At 42.8% G+C, this 20,443-nt stretch overlaps 1 protein-coding gene across 1 annotated transcript in view; it reads right to left on the reverse strand.

Annotated features, from left to right (window-relative positions):
• ift122 (intraflagellar transport 122 homolog (Chlamydomonas)) overlaps positions 1-20,443 on the reverse strand; it is a 229,911-nt gene that overhangs the window by 100,825 nt on the left and 108,643 nt on the right. The window contains exons 16-18 of the mRNA XM_068051340.1: positions 15,838-15,891; positions 2,559-2,720; positions 1,130-1,296 (exon numbers count right to left, since the gene is read on the reverse strand). Coding sequence (XP_067907441.1) covers positions 1,130-1,296; positions 2,559-2,720; positions 15,838-15,891 — 383 coding nt within the window. The remainder of the gene's footprint in view (positions 1-1,129; positions 1,297-2,558; positions 2,721-15,837; positions 15,892-20,443) is intronic.

The following is a 20,443-nucleotide window of genomic DNA, read 5'->3' on the forward strand; positions in this document are numbered from 1 at the left end:
TCAGTTCATTCCCAGCTTCCAACAGTTGAAATGTTCACCTTCTGACCTGTCACACCTCGGCACACATCTTTCCCCCCCCTGCGGTTACCAGGGTTTCTGTTCTATTTTTAACTTGAGTCATGTTATAACCAGTAAACGTCATTGCCAAGCATGTTATTTCAGTGTCCTCTTGATGACCCTCTTGGGAAAAAAACTGGTTCAACATTTCTTCACTTTTACTATGAATTCCTCAAAAAATATTTCTAACAAAAAAACAGAAGCACTTTCATAACACTGTAAAGTGCTTCGAAAAATCCTGTGGCCATGAAAGATGCTATTGAAATGCAAGTCTTTCTTTCTTTAAAGAAGTTACAGAGAGTAGACAAGGGTAATGCAGTCAATGTAATAACGTTTTTCTATTTGTTCTCAGGATGTGTGTGACCCAGTTAAGACTGCATTTATTGCCCATGCTGAGTTACCCTGAGAATCATGATATGCCTTCGCCTTGAACAGCTGCAGTTCTGATGGTTCTCCAGCACAGTGTTAGTGATAATGACCCGGCTAAGTGAGGGGCCTAAGTTACAGATTGTGATGTAAAAGGGCTTGAAGGGTTAGACCCGAGGCCAGCCACTTTACCAGCAGAGCGACTGTACCACTAGAGAAAGCTAGGATTTGACAGGCTCAAGTCTATAACCCTAGGCTGATGATAGGGAGAGGCCTGCAATATGACAGCGGAGTCCCGGCTACCCTATTTTATTGGGTGAAAAATCTGAAAATTATTTTTAGAAACTGAAAAATTAGGGAAAACACCAAAACTTGAGGGACATATTGGTTGCAGAATTTCAAAGAATTTACAAAAACTGCTGCACAGTGTTCCACATGCCCAGGACCTGCAACTGCATCATGACAGATGACAAAGGAAAATTGAATGGAAAATGTTGACTTTGCAATTTACACCGGTAAACACTGACAAAGGCGTAACCATAAATTCTGACAACAGGTTATAAAGTTTGTGAACAAGTAATGCATGCCCCTAGATCATTGATTGTATATAATTGTATTTTAAAGTCAGGGAGATTGAGGGAATGCACTAATCGCTTTCCTTTTCCAATTATACAAATGGCTATTTCATTCCATGTCACAGACTTACATATCGACCCAACCATGGTCCCCAATGATCTCGATCGCTTTTAGATGCTCCCCCGCAGAGAGGTACATCTCTGCTGCTGCTTTTGGTTCATTGATGTTCCTGGCCCAGTCTGCTTGTTTAGTAATCAGCATCTTGGTGTCCTTGGGATCGCCTGAGCCAAGGAAATCCTGAAGAAGTTGTGATAAATGGATCATTACTATTTCCTCTGGTAGAATCCAGAGTAGCTAAAGCAAACATAATAAAGATATTGATTTATATACAGTACCTCATTAACCCCATCTAGACGAGAAGGTTTTGTTAAAATAATCAGGCTTCGTTTAACAGGTTTCTTAATCTGATAGTCCTTTCCCTTTTTAAATTATTTGTTGGAATGTGGATGACATTGGCAAAGCCACATTAATTGCCCATCCTTACTTGCAATTCAACTATGTAGTGTGGATGGAGTTATATCGGCCAGGGCAGTTAGGGGTGTTAATTCCCTTCCCTGAAGGATATCAGTAAACCAGGTGGATTTTTACGACAATCCAGAATATTTCATGGTCATTTTTCTGGTGCCATTCCAATTTTATTGAATTAAATTTCACAACTTGCTATAATGGGGGTTGAACTCATGACCTTTAGGTTGCTAGTCCAGTCCCAGAATCACTAAGCTACTGAACCCAAGTTCACTATCCTCCAACAATGATGTTTTTAGGTGACTGTTAAGACATGTAAAATTAGTCTGGTGACAACTTTGTCTTATTTTCCTTCCTTTCTTGTCAGGAGTGACCAAGAACTCATCAGATCCAGTGCGCCAGCCTCACACTGCTCCATAGCATTGTACTCTGGTGTTCCAAACTTAGTGATTTTTATTACAGCATGTCACGTCTGACTCCACCTTGCCTAAATGCAGCTCCCAGTCATCCACAAGATCTGTTCAGTAATGCCAGAGCATGGAACAGGTAGAGAACATTAAAATCAAATTACTCCTCTAGGGCATTTTGCATTGCCTTTTGTTCAGGGTTTTTGGTTGGAAAGTAGGCTGATTGTTTCTTTATAATAAAAGCAAAATACTGCGGATGCTGGAATACTGAAATAAAAACAAGAAATGCTGGAACCACTCAGCAGGTCTGGCAGCATCTGTGGAAAGAGAAGCAGAGTTAACGTTTCGGGTCTGACCCGAAATGTTAACTCTGCTTCTCTTACCACAGATGCTGCCAGACCTGATTGTTTCTTTGTTTGTTTCACTTAAAAATGTCAGAGGTGCTAAAGAGATCCGAGATGGCAAATAAAAGGGTCAACCAAGAAGATACAGGTAAATGCAAAGTGCAAATTAGGAATAAAGCTTCTCTAGCTCCTTTATATTCATGCTGGTGAATGCTAAAACCTAAAATTGTAACTTAAAAATGAAGTTTAAAAACCTTCCTGCACATTATTAGCAGCACAGTACCTTGGCATAGTCGAACATGCGTAGGTCAGTATACATATTTAAGGCTCGACTATTATTTCCCGTCTTCTTGTACAGCTTAGCTGCCTCATGGAATTTGGCCTGGTAGGCATGCACGTCTGCTAGAAACAGCTCATTGTCAATCTCACCGTGCTTTTTACGCTCCTGTAGAGAAAAGAATCCCACTTGTAATGTATATAAATGCAAATCGAGATTACACAATATGTTTCACTCTCAGCTAATTATGTATTGAAAGGGAACAGTAGAAATCTGCACAAATATGGGTTTACTGTAGATATCCTCTTGGGTTCGGAGTCATCTGCCATTCTTGTCAGCGGATCCCATGCCCCTTATGTTCCCAGAGCTGGCTGTCATGGGCCAATACCAACGTGTAGGATAACATTACACAGAAATGCAAGAATGCATTCTCCTTGACATATGAACTAGAAGTTATGACAGTTGTACACCATCAACCATATTCCTTCAATCGTTCTGAGAGTGGACCAAGAAAATCCTTGGTAAAATGAGGACGAATACCAGTCAGTAGGCTGCTTTATGAACACAGCAACAATTAGGATAAGGCGACATAGATAGAAAGAGGGATGAGGTCCTGAAAGCAGATTTTAGGGACCTAGGTAAGACATTAAAAAGCAGGACCTCAGAGGTAGTAATCTCCAGATTACTCCCAGTGCCATGCACCAGTGAGCAGAGAAATAGGAGGTTAGAGCTGATGAATGCGTTGCTGGAGAGATGGTGCAGGTGGGCGGGCTTTAGATTCCTGGGGCATTGGAACCGGTTTAGGGGGAGGTGGGACCTGTACAAGCCAGATGGTTTACACCTCAGTAGGGCCGGGATCAATATCCTTGCTGGGAGATTTGCCAGTGCTGTTGGGCAGGGTTTAAACTAGTTTGGCAGGGGGATGGGAACCTGAGGGTAGATTCAAATGAGGCAAGATCAGAAATGGAAATTGAAGGCAGAAAATAAGTGAGTGAGGAAAGAGTTGGGCCTATAAAAGACTAAAAATGTAAACTATGTGTAGAGGCGGAAGAGGCAGATATGGTTCTTATGAATACTTTGCGTCTGTCTTCAAAAAAGAGCGGGATGATACAGACACTGTAGTTGAGGAGGAGGAGTGTGAAGTATTGGATGTGATAAACATAGGGAGAGAGGAAGTATTAAGGGGATTAGCAACCTTGAAAGTGGATAAATCACTAGAGCCAGATGAAATGTACCCCAGGCTGTTAAAAGAAGCCAGGGAGGAAATAGCAGAAGGTCTGACCGTCATTTTCCAATCCTCACTGGATACAGGTGTCGTGCCGGAGGATTGGAGGACTGCTAACGCTGTACCTTTGTTTAAAAAGGGAGTGAGGGATAGACCGAATAATTATAGGCCAGTCAGTATAATCTCAATCGTGGGCAAATTATTGGAATCACTTCTGTGAGACAGGATAAACTGTCACTTAGAAAAGCATGGAGTAATCACGGATTTTCAGCATGGATTTGTTAAGGGAAGGTCATGTCTAAATAACTTGATTGAATTTTTTGAGGAAGTAAAAAGGAGGATTGATGAGGGTAGTGCAGTTGATGTGGTCTACATGTATTTTAGCAAGGCTTTTAACAAGGTCCCACATGGCAGACTGGTTATAAAAAATAAAAGCCAGGGGATCCAGGGGAATGTAGCAAGCTGGATACAAAATTGGCTCAGTGGCAGGAAAAAAAGGGTAATTGTTGACTGGTGTTTTTGCGACTGGAAGGCTCTTTCCAGTGGGGTTCCACAGGGCTCAGCACTGGGTCCCCTGCTTTTTGTGGTATATATTAACGATTTGGACGTAAATGTAGGGGGAACGATCAAGAAGTTTGCAGACGACACAAAAATTGGCCGCATGTTTGATAGTGAGGATGGAAGCTGCAGACTGCAGGAAGATATCAATGGACTGGTCAGGTGGGCAGAAAAGTGGCAAATGGAATTTACCTAGAGAAGCGTGAGATGATGCATTTGGGGAAGTCAAACAAGGCAAAGGAATACACAATAAATGGGAGGATATTGCGAGGTGTAGAGGAAGTGAAGGACCTTGGAGTGAATGTCCACAGATCCTTGAAGGTAGCAAGACTGGTCGATAAGGTGGTTAAGAAGGCATATTGAATCCTTTCCTTTATTAGCTGAGGTAAAGAAACTGGAACTATAGAAAACATTAGTTAGGCCACAACTTGAGTACTGTGTGCAGTTCTGGTCACCTCATTACAGAAAGGATGTAATTGCACTGGAGAGGTACAGGGGAGATTTTACAAGGATGTTGTCAGGACTGGAAAATTGTACAATGAGGAAAGATTGGATAGGCTGGGATTGTTTTTCTTGGAAAACAGGAGGCTGAAGGGAGATCTGATTGAGATGTGCAAAATTGTGAGGGGCCTAGATAGAGTGGATGGGAAGAGCCTATTTCCCTTAGCAGAGAGGTCAATGACTAAGGGGCATAGATTTAAAGTGACTGGTAGAAGGACTGGAGGGGAGATGAGGAAAGTTTTTTCCAACCAGAGGGTGGTGGGGGTCTGGAACTCACTGCCTGAAAGGGTGGTAGAGGCAGAGACCCTCATCTAATTTAAAAGGTGCCTGGATGTACACCTGAAGTACTGTAATCTGCAGGGTTAAGGACCAAATGCTGGAAAGTGGGATTAGGCTGGGTGGCAGTTATTTTCGGCTGGCACAGACACGATGGGCCAAGTGGTTTCTTTCTATGCCGTAAACTTTCTATGATTCTATTTAGCTTAATCAGTACAGCTTTTCATAATAATGACGATACCACACCTCCCCCATATTGGTAGGCAATGTTGTTTGACTTAAATAAAATAACGAACTATTCTCAGGCATTCTACCTTCTTGTAGCCTTTATTGTGCCACACTGTACTTACAGCATGGTGTTTTGAAAAAAAAAACTAACCTCACAGCCTTACTAGGCCTGACTGTCCCAAATAATATATTTCTTGCTCTTTGGTAATTCTGACCTCAGGAAGCAGAATCTCACCAGATGACCCTAGCAGCTATGGCTGCCGAGCTCAGATGAATTGAGTCACGCCAACCGCAATGGGTGCGAATGTTCACTGAAATATCCATACTCACTTTTATTGTCTGCAGCTTGCTGGTTCAGATAGAATCATAGAATAGTACAGCACAGAAGGAGACCCTTCGGCACATTGACTCTTCATCAGCTCTTTCAAACAGCAACCCAGTTAGTCCCCTTCACCTAATCTTTCCCCATATCCTTGCAATTTTTTCTCCTTCATTTATCTAATTCCCTTTTCAAGGCTACTATTCAATCTGTATCCATCACCCTATCAGGCAGTGTATTCCAAATCATAACCACTCGCTGTGTAAATACATTTTCCTCATGTCGCTTCTGGTTCTTTTGCCAATCACCGTAAATCTGCTCCCTCTGATTAGTGACCCTACTCCACTTAAACCAGGGTTGTCCAACTTTTTCGCGTGGGGCGGGGGGGGCACATCAAAATTTTTATCTTACATAGGGGGCCGGTGAGACTATTTTGAAAAGATAAAGGCGTTAAAAATGTTATCTTACTATTAATCAAAACAACAACAAATGTACATTTCTGTGAAGGAGCTTTAAATGAGAAGACTAACTTATTGACTAATTTTCTCTTCATGATGTTGGACACTGATTTAGTGAGATACCTGGCATTTTTTTGCTTGCACAAGTAGTCAATGTCTGCCCAGACACTTGTTATAGTGATGCAGAGTATTCTGGATAGATGTCCATCTGTCAGGAGTGATCTTGATCACTCCCTCTCCATCTCTCTCTCCCCTTGTCCTACCTTTCTGTGCCCCCCATCTCTGTGTTCCTCTGTGTCATCCTCACTCTGTGTCTCCCCTTCTCTCTGCCACCCCTCTCCCTTCCTCTCTGTCTCCCCTCTCTCTCTGTCCACTTCCCCCTCTCTCTCTCTGTGCCCCCCTTTCTCTCTCTCTCTGTCCTCTTTCTCTCTCTCTCTGTCTTCCTTTCTCTGTCCCCCCCTCTCTCTGTTCCCCCTTTCTCTCCCTCTCTGACCCCTCTCCCTCTCTCTCTACCCCCCACCCTTGCTACCCCTCCTCTCTCTCTCTGACTTTTGCAGAGACCAGGCTTTTAAAAAAAAGTCAGAACCTATCAGAAAACCCCGAATCTGTCCAAAGTTCAGAAACCTCAAACACCTGTCAGCTGTGAAACTAACAGTGCGACTTTTTAAAAAAGCTGGTCTACAAGAAGAAGCCGGTGGAAAATTTCTCATCTCCAGTCACGGCCCCTGGTGAGGATGAGGAACGGCCCGGTACAGTTTATATCCGTGGACTGGATGGAAACCTTTGGCAGGCCGGATCCTGGCCTGCAGGCTGTCTGTTGGACAAACCTGATCTAAACCCTCCATGCCTTTAAACACCTCTATCAAAACTCATCTTAGACCTCTCTTCTCTAAGGAGAACAACCCCAGCTTCTCCAATCTATCCAGGTAACTGTAATCCTTCATCTCTGGAACCATTCTCGTAAATCTCTTCTGTAAATCCTCTCCAAAGCCTTTACATCCTTCTGAAAGTATAGGTGCCCAGAATTGGACACAATACTCCAGGTGGGGCAGAACTATGATTTTATATTGGTTTCGCATAACCTCCTGGCCTCTGTACTCTATGTCTCTATTTATAAAGCCCAGGACCACATATGTTTTATTAACTGCTTTGTCAACTTGCCCTGCTGCCTTCAAAGATTTATGCATAAACACCCCCAGATCAATTGTTTTCGCAAGCCCTTTAAAATTGGACCATTTAACTAGTATTGTCTCTCCTCATTTTTCCTACCAAAATGTATCGCCTCACTTCCCTGCATTGAATTTCACCTGCCAAGTGTCTCCCCATTCCACCATGACCTCTTGAAATCTGTTATTGTTTTCCTCACTGTTTAATACACTTTCAAGCTTTGTGCCATATATCCATGCCATCACTAAGTCCGCCTATTTCCACTGCCATAACATCGTCCAACTCCTTCACTGCCTCGGCTCATCTGCTGCTGAAACCCTCATCCATCCCTTTGATACCTCTAGACTTGAATATTCCAATGCACTCCTGGTTGGCCTCCCACTTTCCACCCTCCGTAAACTTAAGGTCATCCAAATCGCTGCCACCCATGTCCTAATTCTCACTATGTCTCATTCACCTATCACCCCTGTGTTCACTGAGCAGCATTGGCTCCCGGTTACACAACACCTCCATTTTAAAATTCTCTTCCTTCTTGTCAAATCCCTCCATGACCTTGCTCCTCCCTATCTCTGTCACCTCCTCCAGTCCCACAATTGTCCGAGATATCTGCACTCCTCTAATTCTGGCCTCTTGAGCTCCCTCAATTTTAATTGCTTCACCACTGGCGGCCGAGCATTCAGCTGCCTGGGCCCTAAGCTCTGGGATTCCCTACCTAAACCTCTCTGCCTCTCAGCTTCTCTTTCCTCCTTTAAGACACTCCTTAAAACTTACCTCTTTGACCAAGCTTTTGGCCATCTTCCCTAATATCTCATGTGACTCGATGTCAATTATTGCTTCATAACGCTCTTATGAAGCGCCTTGGGACATTTTATTAAATTGGAGGTGCTAATTGTTGTTGTCATTTACAAATTTCAAAACCGTGCCCTGAAACCCCAAGTCAAAGTAATTAATGTATATCAAAACAGCAACAATCCTAGTACTGATCCCTGGGGAATACTGTTACATACCTTCCCCTATATGAAAAATAGCATTTCACCACAACTCTGTTTTTTGTCCCTCAGCCAATTTTGTATCCTTGTTGCTGCTGCCCCTTTTATGCCATGGGTTTCAATTTTGCTAACAAGCCTAATATGTGGTACTTTATCAAATACCTTTTGAAGGCCCATAGGCACATCAACTGCACTGCCCTCATCCACCTCTCTTTACCTCATAAGAAAAAATTCAATTATTCAAGCACAACTTGCCCCTAACAAATCTGTGCTGACACTCCTTTATTAGTCCATTGGCCAAGTGCCAGTCAAGTTTCTCCCAGACTACTGTTTCGAAAAGCTTCTCCTCCATCAACATTAAACTGACTGACCTGTAATTGCCTGGTTTATCCCCCTCTCCCTTTTTAAAGATTTGCAATCCTGCAGTCCTCTGGCACCACTCCAGTACCTAAGGGAGATTTTTTCTTTATTCATTCATGGGATGTGGGCGTCACTGACCAGGCCAGCATTTATTGCCCATCCCTAATTGCCCTTGAGAAGGTGGTGGTGAGCTGCCTTCTTGAACCGCTGCAGTCCATGTGAGGTAGGTACACCCACAGTGCTGTTAGGAAGGGAGAAGGGAAGGGAATTGAAAGATTGTGGCCAGCACATCCACAATTTCTACCCTAATATCCCTCTGCAACCTGGGATGCTTCCCATCTGGACCAAGTGACTTATTAACGTTGTACTGTCAGCCTTTCTAGTACCTCTGCTTTTTCTACTTTTATCTCATCCAGTATCCCAAAAGCCTCCTTGTTCATCGCAGCTTTAGCAAACTGCTCTTCCTTGGTAAACACTGATGCAAAGTATTCATTTAGTACTTCAACCATGCCATTTTCCTCCACCGACAGATCTCCATTTCAGTCTCTAATCAAGCCTATTGCTCCTCTGGTAACCCTTGTACTGGTAATACACCTATAGAAGACCTCTGGATTCCCTTTTCATTAACCACCAACCTATTCTCGTACTGTTTCTTTGCCTCTCTCATTTTCTTCTTCTCTTCTCCTCTGTACTCTTCATGTTCAGCCTGATTCCCCTTGTATTATCAAGCTGAAATTTGTCATATTCCCCCTTTTCTATTTCATCCTACTCTCTAACCCCTTCATCATTCAGGGAACTCTGACTTTTGTTGCCCTCCCTTTACCCCTTGTGGGAATGTACCAAGACTGTACCCTAACCTTCTTCGCTTTAAACACAAGAAATAAGAGCAGGAGTAGGCCATTTGGCCCCTCGAGCCTGCTCTGCCATTCAATAAGATCATGGCTGATCTGATCGTGGCCTTAACTCCACTTTCCTGCCTGTCCCCCATAACCATTTAATCCTTTGTAGATCAAAAATCTAAGTCAGTCTTGAATATATTCAATGACCCAGCCTCTCTGGAGAAGAGAATTCCAAAGATTAACAACCCTCTGAGAGAAGAAATTCCTTCTCATCTCCGTCTTAAATGGGAGATCCCTTATTTTGAAACTGTACCCCCTAGTTTTAGATTCCCCTACGAGCGGAAACATCCTCGCAGCATCTACTCTGTCAAGCCCCCTCAGAATCTCATATGTTTCAGTAAGATCACTTCTCAGTCTTCTAAACTCCAATGTGTATAGGCCCAATCTGCTCAATCTTTCACAAGAACACAAGAAATAGGAGCAGGTTTAGATCATATGGCCCATTGAGATTGCTCCGCTATTCAATATGATCATGGCTGATCTTAGGCTACAACTCCACTTTCCCGCCCGCTCGCCATATCCCTTGATTCACTGAGAGACCAAAAATCTGTCTATCCCAGCCTTAAATGTATTCAACGATGGAGCATCCACAATCCTCTGGGGTAGAGAATTCCAAAGATTCACAACCCTTTGAGTGAAGTAATTTCTCTTCATCTCAGTCCTAAATGATCAGCCTCTTATCCTGAGACTGTGCCACAATAAGACAACCCCTTCATCCCAGGAATCAGCCTAATGAACCTTATCTGAACTGCTTTCAGTGCAAGTATATACCTCCTTAAGTAAGAACACCAAAACCGGTACTCCAAATGTGGTCTCACCAATGTTATAGCAAAATTTCCCTACTTTTATATTCCATCCCCCTTGCAATAAATACCAACATTCCATTTGCCTTCCTAATTACTTGCTGTACCTGCATGCTAACCTTTTATGATTCATGTACAAGGACAGCCAGATCCCTCTGTAACACAGAAGTTTGCAGTCTCTCTCCATGTAAATAATATTCTGCTTTTCTATACATCCTGCCAAAGAGGACAACCTCACATTTTCCCACATCGGATGCCATCGGCCAAATTTTTACCCACTTATTTAACCGCCCACAGAGTTAACCTTACCTATATCCATTTGGAAACTCTTAGTATCCTCCTCATAACTTGCATTCCTACCTGTCTTTGTATCGTCTGCACATTTGGCGACGATACACTAGGTCTCTTCATCCAAGTCATTAATGTAGATCATAAATAGTTGAGGCCCCAGCACTGATCCTTGTGGCATTCCACTAGTTACAGTTTGCCAACCTGAAAATAACCCATTTATCCCGACCCTCTGTTTCCTGTTAATTAGGTAATCCTCTGTCCATGCTAATATATTACCCCAACACCATGAGCTCTTACCTTGTGCTGTAACCTTTTATGTGGCACCTTATCAAATGCCTTTTGGAAATCCAAATACACAACATCTACTGGTTCCCTTTTATCTATCCTGCTTGTTACAACCTCAACGAACTCTAATAATTTTTTCAAACACAACTTCCTTTTCATAAAACCATGTTGACCCTGCCTGATTGCACTACGATTTTCTAAATGTCCTGCTACTATTTCCTTAACAATGGATTCTAGCATTTTCCCAATGACTGATGTTAGGCTAACTGGCCTATGGTTTTCTGCTTTGTCGCCCCCTCATCCTTTCTTGAATAGTGGTGTTACATTTATAGCTTTCCAATCTGCCGGGACCTTGCCAGAATCTAGGGAATTTTGGAAGATTACAACCAATGCATCCACTATCTCTGCAGCCACTTCTTTTAAGACCCTCGGATGCAGGCCATCAGGTCCAGGGGGCTTTAGTTATACCTTTAGTCATACGAACATATGAATTAGGAGCAGGAGTAGGCCACTCGACCCCTCGAGCCTGCTCCACCATTCAATAAGTTCATGGCTGAACTAATTACTCCATATTTCCACCTACTCCCGCTAACCTTCCACCCCCTTGCTTATCAAGAATCTATCTACCTCTGCCTTAAAAATATTCAAAGACTCTGCTTCCACCGCCTTTTGAAGAAGAGAATTCCAAAGACTCTCAACCCTCTGAGAGAGAAAATTTCTCCTTATCTTTGTCTTAAATGGGCGATCCCTTATTTTTAAACTGTGACCCCTAGTTTGAGATTCTCCATCAAGGGGAAACATCCTTTCCACATCAACCCTGTCAAGACTCCTCAGGATCTTCTTTGTTTCAATCAAGTCGCCTCTTACCCTCCTAAATTCCAGTAGATACAGGCCTAGCCTGTCCAATCTTTCTCGTAAGACAACCCACCCATTCCAGATATTAGTCTAGTAAACCTTCTCTGTACTGCCTCCAATGCATTTACATCCTTCCTTAAATAAGGAGACCAGTACTGTACACAGTACTCCAGATGTGGTAGCACCAATGCACTGTACAGATGAAGCACAACCTCCCTACTTTTGTATTCAATTCCCCTCGTGATAAATGAAAACATTCTATTAGCTTTCCTAATTACGTGCTGTACCTGCACACTAACCTTTTGAGATTCATGCAATAGGATACCCAGATTCTTTTTCATCTCAGAGCTCCGCAGTCTCTCACCATTTAGATAATATGCTTGTTTATTCTTACTGCCAAAGTGGACAATTTCACACTTTCCCATATTATACTCCATTTGGCAGGACTTTGCCCACTCACTTAACCTATCTACAATCCCTTTGTAGCCTCCTTATGTCCTCTTCTCAACTTATTTTCCTACCTATCTTTGTGTCATCAGCAAATTTAGCAACTGTACCTTCGTTCCCTTCATCTAAGTCATTTATATAAATTGTAAAAAGTTGAAGCCCCAGCACAGATCCCTGTGGCACACCACTCGTTATATCTTGCCAACCAGAAAATGTCTCTGTTTCCTGTTAAATAACCAATCTCCTATCCATGCCAATATGTTATCCCCTAAACTATGAACTTTGATTTTCTGCAATAACCTTTGATGTGGCACCTTATCAAATGCCGTCTGGAAATCTAAGTATAATACATCCACTGGTTCCCCTCTATCCCTCTATTTCCCTTTCATAAAATCATGTTGACTCTGCCTGATTACCTTGAATTTTTCTAAATGCCCTGCTAAAACATCTTTAATAATTGCTTCTAACATTTTCCCTAAGACAGATGTTAAGCCAACTGGCCTGTAGTTTTCTGCTTTCTGTCTCCCTTTTTGAATAAAGGAGTTACATTCGCTATTTTCCAATCTAAAGGAACCTTCCCCGAATCTAGGGAATTTTGGAAAATTACAACTAACGCATCAACTATCTCACTAGCCACTTCTTTTAACACTCGAGGATGAAGTCCATCAGGACCCAGGGACTTTTCAGCCCGCAGCTCCAACAATTTGTTCAGTACTACTTCCCTGGTGATTGTAGAATTTCTCCCTCCCTTCAATTTCCTGATTTAGAGCTAATACTGGGATGTTTTTTGTATCCTCAATAGTGAAGACTGATGCAAAATATCTGTGCATTTCATCTGCCACCTCCTTATTATCCATTACTAATTCCCCAGACTCACTTTTTATAGGACCAACACTCACTTTGTTAACTCTTATCGTTTTAAAATATCTATAGAAACTCTTACTATCTGTCTTTATATTTCTAGCTGGCTTTCTCTCATACTCTAATTTTACCTTTCATATCAATCTTTTAGTCCTTCTTTGCTGTTTTTTATATTCTGTTCATTCTTCTGACCTGCCTCCCATCTTTGCTCAATTATACACTTTTTCTTTAAGTTTGATACGATCTTTAACTGCTTTAGTTAACCACGGATGACAGGTCCCACCCTTGGAATTTTTCTTTCTCGTTGAAATGTATCTATTCTGTGTATTCTGAAATATCCCCGTAAATGTCTGCCACTGAATCTCGATTGACCTATCCCTTAACCTGATTTGCCAGTTCACTTTAGCTAGCTCTGCTTTCATGCCCTCATAATTGCCCTTATTTATGTTTAAAATACTAGTCTTGGACCCACTCTTCTCTCCTTCAAACTGAATGTAAAATTCAATCGTATTATGATTGCTGCTACCTAGGGGTGCCTTAACTATGAGGTCACTAATTATTCGATCTCATTGCACAATATCAGGTCTAGTATAGCCTGCTCTCTGGTTGGCTTCAGAAAACATATTGTTCCAAGAAATTATCCCGAACACATTCTATGTGCTCCTTATCTAGGCTACCTCTGCCCATCTGATTTTTCCAGTGTATATGTAGGTTAAAATCCCCCATAATTATCACTGTACCTTTCTGACAAGCTGCCATTATTTCTTCCTTTATACCTCGTCCCACAGTGTGGCTAATATTAGGTGGCCTGTGCACCACTCCCACAAGTGACTTCTGGCCTTTATGATTTCTTATCTCTACCCAAACTGCTTCTACATCCTGGTCTCCTGAACTTAGGTCATCCCACTCTATTGCACTAATACCATCATTAATTAACAGAGCTACCCCTCCACCTTCTCCTAGCTTCCTGTCCTTCCTAAATGCCATGTATCCTTCAATAGTCCCATTAGTTTTCCCATTACTTTTTCTCTAGTGATAGTTTTAAGTTCCCCCCTCCCTTTTGCCTCTTGATTTTCTTGGGATACTTTTTGTGCCTTCTACAGTGAAGACAGATACAAAATACTTTAAAGCTATTTATTTACATTTCTGCCTTAAACTCCAATTTACCTGGACCAGATCTCTCCATGATTCGTTGAAATTACCCTCCTCAAGTTAACTATTTTTATTCTAGACCGCAATTTATCTTTCACTATAACTAATCTAAACCTTATGATACTATTATAGATATTCTGGAGATGCTCCCCCACTGTGAAATTCTTCACTTGACCCACTTCATTTCCCAGGACTCGATCCAGTGAAGCCACCTTCCTCGTTGGGCTGGAAACAAACTGATCAAGAAAATTCTCCCCCCTTTCTTTTCTTCTCTATCTTTCCTGAATACCATGTAAGCAGGAATATTAAGCATCCAATCGTCCACTTTTTGAGGCAGGTCTCAGTTATCGCCACTGCATCATATTCCTATGTGGCTATTTGCACCTGTCGCTCACCAACCTTATTCAACACATGCATTTATACACATGCACTCCAACTTAACTTAGACATCTTTGTATTTTCTATGATCCTACCAATTCTGTATTATTTCTAACTCTGTCGCTCCCGTCCTCTGTGCACCTTATTTCTACTTTTTAATACAGTACCTTGGTGCTCAACACCCTGCCAAACAAGTTTAAACCCTTCCCCACAGCATTAGTTAACCTGCCCACTAGAATATTGGGCCCAGCTCTGTTCAGGTGCAACCCTCTATCTTGAATGGGTCCCTCCTGCCATAGAACTGGCTTCAATGGCCCAGGAATCAGAGGCCCTCCCTTCTGCATGACACCTCTAGCCACGCATTAACCTCCTTCTATTTCTATTCTCACTAGCGCGTAGCACTGTGTGTAACACAAAGATTGAAGTTCTGCTTTTTAACTTCTTCCCTAGCCCTTAAACTTTGACTGCAGGATCTCAACACTCTTCCTTCCAATGTTGTTGGTTCCGATATGGACTACGATTTATTGTTCTCCGTGATATCCCTTACCCTAGCACCAGTGAGGCAAAATACCATGCGGGTCTCACACTGATGGCAGCAGAACTGCCTGTCCGTCCCCCAACTAATGAATCCCCAAATACTCCATCTGAACCTTTACCTACATTGCCTAGACCTGTTGCCCTATGAATTTAACCCTTTAAGTGCTCAATATTTACATTTTTAACATATGTTACACCAAACTTCCTCTATGACAGCATAATCAGAAATCTCAAAATGTGACAAGAACCAATAGCAATGCAATTTGTGAACACTCTGTTAGTCCATATGTAGGTGTCGGGTGGCAGCATCTGCACTGTAAAATACTGAAAATGCACTGCAGATGACTGTAAAAAGTGCGGGTAATCCACAGTATCCCATGGACTCTTTCAATAGCTAACTTCTTACCACACCACATTTACATTCCATGCAGTGTCAGAAACGACATGAGATTACACCCTGCAGGAAGTCTCAGGCCATTCCCCTCCTGAGTCTGGATGGACGATGACTTTGGATTTACAGCACAACTTTAAAGTTGGTGGGAAGTAGTTCATACTAAAGTTGCAGTGTGAAAGCACCCTCAGTTTCAGATATGATCTGGGCAACAGTTTTGCTCCCATATTTCGCTATTGATAAATACGTGCAATGTAACATCTCGATAATAAGACAATTAAATGATTTCAAAGTAATTTCCTTACCTCAATGCTGTTAATCAGTTCCAGATAGCGGAGATCTCGCACTCTGATAAATGCCTGCCAATAAATTAAAACATTAAATTAAATAAAGTTAAAAAATGCATGCAAATCCTACTCCACTTGAGCACATAATCCAAGCTGACACTCAAATGCAGTACTGAAGGAGCGCTGCACTGTTGGAAGTGCCTACTTTTCAGATTTAACCAAGGCACCATCTGCCCTCTCAGGTGGATGTAAAATACAATGTAGCATTACTCGAAAAGCAGGGGAATTCTTCCCAGTGTCCTGACCAATATTTATCCCACAAACAACATCACTAAAACAGATCATCTGGTCATTATCGCATTGCTGTTTGTGGGAACATGCTGTAAGCAAATTGGTTGCTGCGTTTCCTACATTACAACAATGACTATACTTTCAAACTACTTCACTGGCTCTTAAATGCTTTAGCATGTCTTGAGGTCGTGAAAGGCCCAATATAAATGCAAGTCTTTCCGTTTCTCTTCTAAACTTTAATCAAGTATAGATTAAGTGAACATACATACGAATTAGGAGCAGAAGTAGCCCCTTTGGCCCCTCAAGCCTGCTCCGCCATTCAATAAGATCATGGCTGATCTGTTTGTGTTTCGAATTCCACACTCCCATCCAACCCCAATAATCTTTGATTCCCTTGCCTAACAAGAATCTATCTACCTCCACCTTAAAATTATTCAATGACTCCGCCTCCACCACCTTCTGAGGCAGAGTTCCAAAGTCGCACAACCCTCTGAAAAAAAAATTCTCCTCATTTCTGTCCTAAAAGGGCGACCCCTAATTTTAAAACAGTGCCCCCAAGCTCTGGACTCACCCACAAGAGGAAACATCCTTTTCACATCCACCTTATCAAGACAGTTCAGGCTTTTATATACTTCAATCAAGTCTCCCCTCACTTTTCTAAACTCCAGTGAAAACAAAACCAGTCTGTCGAATCTTTCCTCATAAGACAACTCGCTCATTCCAGGTATTAATCTAGTAAACCTCCTCTGAGCCACCTCCAACGCATTTACATCCTTGGTTTTCAACAGTTATAACATACTGTTCTGTTACCTGCTAGAGCTCCAACATGCAGCTTCACAGAGTGGGTTGTAGGTCTGATCCATACCTGTCCATTCCTCTGAATCCCCAATGAAGAGACATAAAATGAAGGCCAGTGCCTTTCCTAGACATAGGTGTGAAAAAAATCACTCCCAACTGCTGAAGTGAACACAGCTTGCTTTAAGTAGTATTGGCAGGGCTTCAGAGCAAAGTCTGAGTGTGAAACTTTCTTGTACCACTAGCAGAAAGTCAAGTGATATAATGCATAGTGAGACAAGAGGTTACAAAAGGGCTACCCTCCCAACTCTGGAAGAATTTGGAAAGAAGTTTGAGCAGATTTCCTCAGAAACAGAACAATATTTTTTTGAAACCAGAAAAATACCTGCACCAAATTCTAGGATTAATGCTTAGAAATTCCTCCCTGACTGCCTAAGTCAAAGGATCAAGCAAACGCCACGTGACTGTGGATACTCATTACTTATTACTTGGTGCAGTGGTTAGCACCGCAGCCTCACAGCTCCAGCAACCTGGGTTCAATTCTGGGTACTGCCTGTGTGGAGTTTGCAAGTTCTCCCTGTGTCTGCATGGGTTTTCTCCGGGTGCTCCGGTTTCGTCCCACAAGCCAAAAGACTTGCAGGTTGGTAGGCAAATTGGCCATTATAAATTGCCCCTAGTATAGGTAGGTGGTAGGGAAATATAGGGACAGGTGGGGATGTGGTAGGAATATGGGATTAGTGTAGGATTAGTATAAATGGGTGGTTGATGGTCGGCACAGACTCGGTGGGCCGAAGGGCCTGTTTCAGTGCTGTATCTCTAAACTAAACTAAACTAAAAAAGGGCACTACACAGGCCCTGAAACACACCCGCTCCCATACACATATCCCAGTAGTGTAGTGGTTATGGTACTGGACTAATAATCCAGAGAACATGATTTCAAATTTCACCATGGCAGTTTGAGAATTTGAATTCAATTTTTAAAAATCTGGAAATAAAAAATATCAGTAAAAATGAACGAGATGTTAATAAAAACAGAAAATGCTGGAAATAGTCAGCAGGTTAGGAAACATCTGTGGAGACAGAAACAAAGTTAACATTTCAGAACAATGGCCTTTCACCAGAAAGGGGTGGCATGGACGGTGGATAAAAGAATAGGGAAGGTCTGTGATAGGGTGGATGACAGGAGAGATTAAATGACAAAAGAGTTGGTAGTGGAAAGCTAAAGGGAGTGGTAATGGACAAGTAAAGAAACAAAAGATATGTCTAGAAGAGTGTGAATGGAAAAATGAACAGCTGCTATTTGAAAGCAAAAACAAGGGTAAAACTGAAACCGACAAAGAAGAAGGAAACAAAAATGGGGGCAGAGATTAGGTCTGAAATTGTTGAACTCAATGTTGAGTCCAGAAGGCTGTAAAGTGCCTAATCGAAAGATGAGGTTCTGTTCCTCAAGCTTGCATTGAGCTTCATTGGAGCACTGCAGGACTCTGATGACAGAAAAATCATAGTCATTTACGGCCCAGCGAAACAATGCCGGCTCTTCACAGAGCTATACAGTCAGTCCCACTCCCTGGCTCGATCCCCTAGCATGCAAGTCTATTTCCCTCAGGTAGCCATTCAACTTTCTCTTGAAGTCATCAATCGTCTCCATTTTCACCTCTCTTATGGGCAGCAAGTTCCAGGCCATGACCCCCCGTGGCATAAATAAGTACTTTCTCATATTCCCCCTGCATTTTTTGCCCAAAACTTTCAATCTGTGTGCCCTAGTCCTTGTACAATTTGTTAATGGGAACAGCTTTTTCATGTCTAACTTATCTAAGCCGATCATAATCTTGTACACTTCTATTAAATCTCCCCTCAATCTCCTTTGTTCCGAGGAGAACAAACCCAGCTTTTCCAACACAACCTTGTAACTAAACTTCTCCATCGCTGATACCATTCTGGTAAGTCCCCTCTGCACCCTCTCAAGGACCCCCACATCCTTCCTGAAGTGTGGTGACCAGAACTGGATGCAATACACCAGTTGGGGCCTAACCAGAGCTTTATAAATGTTCAATAAATCTTCCCCCCACCTGCCAAGAATGAGGCATATTAATTGTCATATCAACATTGATTTTGCTGCAGTGAAGAAAATACTTTTTTGAAGATCACCAAACACTGGGCTGAAAGGATATTTGCATACGAAGAGATTTATTTTTTTATTATTCATTCAGGGATGTGGGCGTCGCTGGCTACGCCAGCATTTATTGTGGTGGTGGTGGTGAGCTGCCTTCTTGAACTGCTGCAGTCCATTTGGGGTAGGTACACCCACAGTGCTGTTAGGAAGGGAGTTCCAGGATTTGACCCAGCGATAGTGAAGGAACAGCGATATAGTTCCAAGTCAGAATGGTGTGTGACTTGGAGGGGAACTTGTAGGTGGTGGTGTTCCCATGCATTTGCTGCCCTTGTCCTTCTAGGTGGTAGAGGTCGCGGATTTGGAAGGTGCTATCTAAGGAGCCTTGGTGCATTGCATCTTGTAGATGGTACACACTGCTGACACTGTGCGTCGGTGGTGGAGGGAGTGAATGTTTGTCGATGGGGTGCCAATCAAGCGGGCTGCTTTGTCCTGGATGGTGTCGAGCTTCTTGAGTGTTGTTGGAGCTGCACCCATCCAGGCAAGTGGAGAGTATTCCATCACACTCCTGACTTGTGCCTTGCAGATGGTGGACAGGCTTTGGGGATTCAGGAGGTGAGTCACTCGCCTCAGGATTCCCAGCCTCTGACCTGCTCTTGTAGCCATGGCATTTATATGGCTACTCCAGTTCAGTTTCTGGTCAATAGTGGCCCCTAGGATGTTGATAGTGGGGGATTCAGCGATGGTAATGCCGTTGAATGTCAAGGGGAGATGGTTAGATTCTCTCTTGTTGGAGATGGTCATTGCCTGACACTTGTGTGTTACTTGCCACAACTCAGCCCAAGCCTGGATATTGTCCAGGTCTTGCTGCATTTCTACACGGACTGCTTCAGTATCTGAGGAGTCACTAATGGTGCTGAACATTGTGCAATCATCAGTGAACATCCCCACTTCTGACCTTATGATTGAAGGTAGGTCATTGATGAAGCAGCTGAAGATGGTTGGGCCTAGGACACTACCCTGAGGAACTCCTGCAGTGATGTCCTGGAGCTCAGATGATTGACCTCCAACAACCACAACTATCTTCCTTTGCGCTAGGTATGACTCCAGCCAGCGGAGGGTTTTCCCCGATTCCCATTGACCTCAGTTTTGCTAGGGCTCCTTGATGCCATACTCGGTCAAATGCTGCCTTGATGTCAAGGGCAGTCACTCTCACCTCACCTCTTGAGTTCAGCTCTTTTGTCCATGTTTGAACCAAGGCTGTAATGAGGTCAGGAGCTGAGTGGCCCTGGCTGAACCCAAACTGAGCGTCACTGAGCAGGTTATTGCTAAGCAAGTGCCGCTTGATAGCACTGTTGATGACACCTTCCATCACTTTACTGATGATTAAGAGTCGGCTGATGGGGCGGTAATTGGCCGGGTTGGACT

This window comes from Heterodontus francisci, chromosome 19 (genome assembly GCF_036365525.1).
Source record: "Heterodontus francisci isolate sHetFra1 chromosome 19, sHetFra1.hap1, whole genome shotgun sequence".
Lineage (NCBI taxonomy): Eukaryota > Metazoa > Chordata > Chondrichthyes > Heterodontiformes > Heterodontidae > Heterodontus > Heterodontus francisci.